Genomic DNA, 8,181 nt, shown 5'->3' with positions numbered 1-8,181 from the left:
GAGAGTGTGTGTCCAAGCAGCACTCTTCTGTCATATTGATATTGTGTTTTGTGATTACAGTATACTGTTTTTTCATTTTGTTTCCTTACATAAACAAAACAGACATTTAGAGCAATTTAAACTCTGTTCTGACAATATTTTTCTTTCTTTTTTTTTATAATTGACTGATTCAAACCAGGTGTTTAATGAACATCTGAGATCAGCTTCCAGCTCAATCTGCCGCTCAGCAAACTGCAGGCTCTTGTGCTCGTTGGTCTGATGATTTCTTTACACAGCTCTGTCCTCACATTTTGTCCAGTGGTCGTCTGCTTTCAGCTGTTTGTAATTACTTCATGTGCCATTTCATATTTCAGTTACATTTATGTTTTCTTGTATTTCCAGATTCTTGTGAAGTCTGTTTTAGACTTCACAGTAAATATATTTCTAGTAAATTCTTCATCTTTTGAAAAGTTTGATGTCGATCTTTGAACTTGTTTAAAAAAAATGTTTCATTGGTTTTTAAAAAAATAAAGAAAGTATATTTTGTGAATGATTTCTCTGCATTAACTCATCTCTCTCATAGTTACCTTTATTCCACAAATGAGGAGTAGTGCAACAGGCTGGGAGCTCCTACCAGGGAACACACAGGGCCAGTCGGGATTTGAACCAGTAAACCTTTATTTTAGCTCGGAGAAGTCCTCCACAATACCACAACATACAGTACATCGGCCAGTATTTACCCACAATGCAACACCTGCACTTGGGGTAATAGTAACAATGAAGGCTGTCAGTGTTAATTTTGTTAACTGAAATTAATTCATGTAGGGTTGTCAATGGATAGTTTTAATCTCAATTAATCTCAGAATTAAGATTATCATGATCCCGTTTTCAGTGTCTCCCTGATTCAGCACAGCCGACTGTCATGAGCGGCTTGTCATCAGGTTTCTGCTGAACCTGGTGATGAACCTTCATGAGCTTTAGCAGGGAGATGTGGAACACATGGACTTCTTTTGTTTGATTTGATTCCCAACTGAGACGCTCTGGTCAGCAATGCTTCACAATGAGGGCTTTAAACTGCCTTGAAATGCAAATTAGCTAAATTTCAAACATACAATTCAAAACATGCTTAACTGTGATTTTAAAAATGAATCTTTTGACAGCTCCGGTAACAACATTTCAGATGAAACATGCTGTGGTTGCACATGGTAGGATTTTGCTGTATTATGGATGCAAACCTTCAGAGGGTACTTACTGGGATTAGACTTTACACATGACAACTCAGAGGCACCATCTCCGTCATTCAGAGGAGGGAAATCTCCACAAAATCCATTGTTGCAAAATAGTACCATGGCGTACTTGAATGATGTTTAAAGCTGTTTAATTCTGTCTGAGTTTCATTTCATAGTCAGTCAAGACTTCCATCAAGATGAATCTGAAAATATTGTAAATATCAGTGATTGATCTCATTTGTCCGGTTTGAGCTATCTGAATCAGGTGTTGAAAGACGCGGCTTCATCAAGTCACTCGGTTCACTTTACCAGGCTGGTCAGTCGAATTAAATGTTGGAGCTCAGATATTTAAACTCTTCTGTTCATGCTGTTCTTGTGACTGGGCTGGCCGAACAGGAAGTGTTCCCATGACCAGAGAAAAAGGCCACAGCAGCATCTGCACCACAGCTTTGATTCCCAGTTCCCAAAACAACTGCACGACTCGTACTGTAGTATAAACCTGAACTGAAGGGCATGGAGTGATGCTGGTTGTGCTGATGGTGGCTGAGAGGCAGTGACCGGGTTTGTCTTCAGCTCCACTGCCAGGCATGTCCTCCTGGTGCTCCAGTTTCCTCTCACAGCCCAAAACCATGCATGTGAGAAGCCCCAGTGACAATAAATTGCAGATAGGTGTGAATGGGAGTGAGTGAGGTTGACTGTCTCTCTGTGTTTGACCTGTGAGGGACTGCAGATTCAGTTAGTTAAATGGGATTGGCTTCAGTACCCCATTATGGATGGATGGATGATGGGTTGATGATTCACATTCAGATATACTTTATTAATCCCCAGAGGGGAAATTCTTTTGCCCCAGCAGCCATTTTTACAGGCGCCCATCTTGGGGTGAAAAAAACAGAGGCGGAGAGGCGAGCAGAGGGGAAATTGTCACGCCGTGTGCCCCTGTGGCCACGTGGGGGCGCTTGGGTTCTGTTTGGTGTTTATCTGCCCTCTTGTTCTCCTGTCAAGTCACCTGCCCTCATGTTCTCCCGCCTCGTTAACTCCCGAATGTGCCTCACCTGCGTCTACCCCTATTTAAGTCTAGCTCTCCTGGTGTGTCTCGTCGGCTCCTTGTGGGTCTGTCTGCGTGCTTCCATGTCCCTGCCTGCACCTCAGCTCTGCTTGCCTTTTGTTCATGCATTGCGGTATCCTGTGTTCAAGGCAATAAAAGACCTTCTGAACTCCACCTGGCTGCCTGCGCGTGGGTCCTTTCCACCTCGCACCGTGACAGAAGGAGCCGACCAACTCTGGACCCAGTGGGCAGTGAGTTTTTGAAGCTGCATGCCACCTAAGTCTTCAGTCTGACAGTGGCGGTGCTCCACCCGCCCCCGAATCGTCTGACCGTGTGCCGGCGAAGCTGCTCGCCCCGGCGAAAGAAGCTCGCCCCCCCAGATCTTGTGCCGGCGTGCAGTTCCGACTCGTCCTTGTTCCTGTTCATCCTGTCTGCTGAGGTGCAGCCCACCAGTTCCTGTCTGTCCCCCATCTGCTTCTGAGTCCTACGTCTGATTTTCCCCTCCTGCTCCTGAGTCCCCCCCCCCCCCCCCGCTCTTGATGGTTGCTCCGTGGTGCACATTGGGGCAGCATTACTATTGCAACAACACATCATCAGCAGGGTAAAACTAACCTGTTTCACGACGGTCTAAACCCAGCTCACGTTCCCTATTATTTGGTGAACAATCCAACGCTTGAATTCTGCTTCACAATGAGAGGAAGAGCCGACATCAAAGGATCAAAAAGCGGCGTCGCTATGAACGCTTGGCCGCCACATTGGGAGGGGGGTACTGTCACGCCCTGTGCCCCTGCGGCCACGTGGGGGCACTTGGGTTCTGTTTAATGTTTATCTGCCCTCATGTTCTCCCGCCTCGTTAACTCCCGAATGTGCCTCACCTGCGTCTACTCCTATTTAAGTCTAGCTCTCCTGGTGTGTCTTGTCGACTCCTTGTGGGTCTGTCTGCGTGCTTCCATGTCCCTGCCTGCACCTCAGCTCTGCTTGCCTTTTGTTCATGCATTCCGGTATTGGTTCAGTTCAGCAGTCCAGTCCCGTTGCAGCTTTGAAGGGTCCCAGTGGACCCATCACTGTCCATCAGCAGATAAGGAAGGGGAGATGGTTGATAGGTGAGGGATGCATGTGAGTGTGTGTGTACTGTTTGATCTCATTTCTCAAAAGTCTTTAAGTCCATCTGTATGTGCAACTGCAGGCCCAGTTGACTCAGTTCACTCGGTGGTAGTTTGATAAGAGCGTGTTGCTTTGGAGACGTCCTTGGTTGGAGCAGTCCAAAAGTCAGACAGGTGGCCATGAGAGAGAGGAAGGATATAGACAAGCTATCATATGGCACTGAATCTTCTGGGGGAGTTGTTGAATGCAGTCAGGCAAACCAAATGTAATAACTGGTCTCTTGTTTATACGAGGGAAGAAGCCATTTTCACCTTCCCTTATGATTGAGTTTGTCAAAATGGTCAACCTCAGCTTTTGCTCATTAGTTTGAAAAGACCATCTGGACGTCTGGACGTTGGACGTCTTTTATGGCGGCAGACTTCTTAATCCTCTAGAAGCTCAGGCCGCAGCACAAGCCGATTAGCAGCACATCTGTCGTCATAAATCCCAATATATAGACATTTTCCACATCCTCCACAGACGGGGACGCCAGGCACATGTCCCTCTCCACTTGCCCCATGCGACGATCACATACCCAGCAGGCCGAGTTCCGTCTGAGCAGCAAGGATCCAACACACCTTTACTCTTTGTTGTGATGATCATATCAATTGTATTGAGAGTCCAGCTGATCAATCCATGATGATTGGTATATTCAAAAATCCGAGGCAAAGTGATTTTGTTCAAGTCGAACAGACGAGAAAAAGTTTAGCAGAAAGCAGAGACACTCGGAACGGGGAAAAGCAAAAGACAGAGTGACAGGAAAGGTATCCGCCTCCGTTGAGAGCTAAGCATGAAATGAATGGATGGATGGAGGGATGATGAATGGAAGGATGGATGGATAGATGGGTGATGATAAATGGATGGTTGGATGATGATGATGATGGATGGATGAATGGTTGGGTGATGGATGGATGGGTGTTAGATGGCGGGGTGGATGGATGAGTGATGAAGGGATAGAGGGTTGGATGATGGATGGATGGATGGCATGATGGATGGATGGAGGGAAGGATGGAGGAAAGGATGGATGATAGATGGATGTATGGATTGATCTGAGGGATGGATGATAGGATGATGGAGGGATGATGGAGGGATGGATGGTTTATTGGAAGATGGATCGATGTATTGATTGATTTGATGGATGAATGGTTGGATGGATGGATAACTGGATAGATTGATGGATGATGGATGGATGGATGAATGATGGATGATGGACATCACACCTGTTTAAAATGTCTCCACTTGCTCCCTGTTTTGCTCCATGTCCAGCTTTAAATCCTACTGGTGACCTTCTGACCCCATGGCCAGGCTTCCATGCATATCAGAGACTTAATCTAGCCCTACAGCTTGGCCTGAAGCCTGAGGTCATCGGATCAGAACCTGCTGAGAGTTCCCCGGACTCACTTTGAAACCAGGAGTGACCGCTGGTTCACGTCCACCGCGCCTCGCCTCTGGAACCAACTTCCTCCTGACCTGCTTCCCTGGACTCAGCGGATGCTTCAAAAAAACACTTAAAAGCATTTCTGTTCCAGAAGGCATTCCAGACCCCCTGACACAGTGTGTGTTGGCAATGCCATAAACTGCCTATATGGTTTCTAACACCCTGCTTTTATGTATAGAACAATATCTACAATCTCTGCTCTTAGAGAGAACATGCAATCTTCTATTGAATGTTCTTTTGTCTTTATATTTCTGATCTTTATATTTTGTTTTCCGGTCTGTGAAGCACTTTGTGACTGCCGATCAGTGAAAAGTGCTAAATAAATAAATTTCACTTGCTTTTTTTTTTTTTTTTTTTAATTTTATTTGAGTAACATGATAAAATAAAAACAAATCAAAATCACATCAGCAAACAAAAATACAATGGTGGTACTCAAAGGGAGCAGGTGGAAGTTCAAAGAACTTATAACAGTCCCACCCCCCCCCGTCCTGCACAATCAACAATCCAAAACAGAAGAAAACAAAACAATTTGCACAAATAGCGTGCTCATTCAATTTAAGGATAGCAACAAAAAACTGCAAACAATTTGCACAGTAGTGTACTCATTAAGTAAGTCTTTCTCAAGTGTTAGCCATTTAATTCTTCTGCATATTTCCGCATAAAATAATTTTTATGTCTTTTTAAATTGCCCCAGTTCCTTACAGGTTTTAATATCATCTTCTAAATTATTCCATCGGTCCACACCACACCTGGTTATACACATGCTTTTTTGAGTTGTTCTAAAGTAAGGTTTTTTTAAGTCCATCTGTCCTCACAAGTTATACGTCCCTTCTCTTGTACAGAACATTTTCTGGATATGTTCTGGGAGTATATTTACTTTAACTTTAAAGATGAATAAGTTAGTCTTAAACTCTATTAGGTCCCTGAATTTCAAGATTTTTGACTGGAGAAACAAGGCATTTGTATGATCACGATAACCAGCTAAATGAAGGATCCTAATTGCTCTTTTTTGCAGTTTATACAAGACATCTGTGTTGCTTTTATATGTATTTCCCCAAACTTCAGCACAATGTGTTAAGTGGGGTAGGATGAGAGCACAATATATGGTGAACAGGGATTTCTTGTCAAGGATATACTTGGATTTATTCATCAGGGCCACGATTTTTGCCACTTTAGTCTTGATTTTTGAGATGTCTTGTTTCCAACAGATTTTATGGTCAAGGGTTACACCGAGAAATGTGTACTCATAGACTCTCTCAATAGAAACATCTCTGGAAACAACTTTACATGGATAGAGGATGGAAAGATGGATGGATGGATGGATGGATCATTGGATGGATTGATGACAGATAGATGATGGATGGATGGATAATTGGATGAATTGATAGATGGATCACTGGATGGATGATTGGATGGATAGACGATGTTTAATACACAACTTCCATTGTTATACAGATGATACACAAATCTATTGATGGGTGAAACCACATGGTACTTCTGAGCTCAGACAAAAAACAAGTCATGACATTTGACCCAAATCATCTGAGAGACAAATGATCTAAAGTAACTTGTTGGAAACTTGTTTTTGTTTTGTTTTTAATTCTCCAAAATGCAGAAATATGAAACATACGAACTTCCCTAAACAGGATTAGAGTCAACTGCCGAAATGTCTGCCACACCTTTTCCATCAGTGGACGAGGACGTTGAAGTCCTCACCACTGACTGAAAACTGATGTTTCTGCCTTCATGGACAAAAATGGAATCAAACCATTTCGAGTTTGTTGTGGATACGGACTGACGGTGGCTGAGAGGCTTTGACCGTTGGGATGTCTGCTAATGAGCTCAGCCTGCTGCGGTGGACAGCTCAGTGGTTTAAAAGAAGGATCGGAGCTCAGGGTGAGTTGAACCTGCAGCGCGATCACTTCAGGCGGGAACGTCCTGATTTATGATGTGATATTCGATTGAGATGGTGGCTTTGGTTTGGGCTTGATTGTTTTTCCTGTGTTTGACATGCATATGAGGAAACTCTCCTCAGATGAGTTGACAGAGCTCTGACAGTCTCAACACCTCATGAAGAGGGACAACAAGAGCTTAATCACCCAGCAGGAGAATCACCATGAACTCAACCCGGTTTTCACATTTCAGACTTACAGCCTACTCTGACACCGGTCCGCTCAGGCACCTTTACTTCTTCATGCTGCTGCTCTTGTATGTGTTCATCATGTTCTCCAACCTGCTGCTGATCCTGGTGATCTGTGTGAACAGAACCCTTCATGAACCCATGTACCTGTTCCTGGTCAGCCTGTTTGTCAACGAGCTGTACGGCAGCAGCGGCCTGTTCCCGCTGCTCCTGGTTCAGGTCCTGTCGGACTCTCACATTGTGTCGGCGCCGCTCTGCCTCCTGCAGATCTTCGTCATCTACTCTTACGGAGGTGTGGAGTATTTCAACTTAGCTGTCATGTCTTACGACCGATATCTGGCCATCTGCTGTCCTTTACATTACAACACAGGGATGACGTGTCGAAAGATCGCCGTGCTGATCGCCGTCACCTGGCTGTATCCTTTGCTCGCTTGTGTTGTGATTGTGTATTTGAGCTCATCTCTGACGCTCTGTGGGAATGACATTCCCAAAGTCTACTGTGATAACTACTATGTGGTCAAGCTGGCCTGTTCGAACATCACCGCCATCAATATCTTTGAGCTCTTTGCCATTTTCTTCACCATCTGTGCTCCATTGTGTGGGATCTTATTCACGTACTTGAAGATCATCAGAGTGTGTTTCTCGGGATCGAAGGAGACGAGGCAGAAAGCTGTCAGGACGTGCACACCTCAGCTGGCCTCACTCATCAACTTTACATTTGGATCGTCCTTTCAGACAGTGCAGAGCAGATTTAACATGAAGAGCGTATCGAGCGCATTGCAGATCTTTTTGTCGTTGTACACGCTCACATGCCAGCCTCTCTTTAACCCTTCGATGTACGGCTTGAATCTGTCCAAAATCCGTCATGTGTGTAAGAAGCTGCTCTTTCCCTAAACGTAGAAACCAGACAGATCAAAGTGTGTTAGCACACTGATATTCAGTCATTTAAAAAAGATCTATTTAACTTTATATGGCACTACTGTTTAATGACAGACTGTACACAGCTTCTTGGTCTTTTATTACATCCACTGCTCTTCCACTCTTTGTATGTATCTTATTTTAAATGTTAATGCTGGCATTCTCTGTGGACAGCTGGGCTGATGAATGAGCTTCTGTTACTGATTTCATTTTCTTTGGAGTTGTTTGAATTAGGAATCATAAGAGATGAAACATCTGTAACAAGTTTCTCGTGTAAGTCGTATTTCCA

At 44.3% G+C, this 8,181-nt stretch overlaps 1 protein-coding gene across 1 annotated transcript; it reads left to right on the top strand.

Moving 5' to 3' along the window:
• Positions 1–6,947: 6,947 nt before the first annotated feature.
• LOC115400674 (olfactory receptor 11A1-like) lies at positions 6,948–7,868 on the top strand. The gene has a single exon (XM_030108686.1). The coding sequence runs from the start codon at positions 6,951–6,953 to the stop codon at positions 7,866–7,868; it is 918 nt and encodes a 305-aa protein (XP_029964546.1). The 5' UTR covers positions 6,948–6,950.
• The last annotated feature ends 313 nt before the right edge of the window (positions 7,869–8,181 follow it).

The sequence above is a fragment of the Salarias fasciatus genome, chromosome 14 (assembly GCF_902148845.1).
Source record: "Salarias fasciatus chromosome 14, fSalaFa1.1, whole genome shotgun sequence".
Classification (NCBI taxonomy): domain Eukaryota; kingdom Metazoa; phylum Chordata; class Actinopteri; order Blenniiformes; family Blenniidae; genus Salarias; species Salarias fasciatus.
Note: the sequence above shows the minus strand (reverse complement) of the source record. Positions and strands in the feature narration are given on the sequence as shown.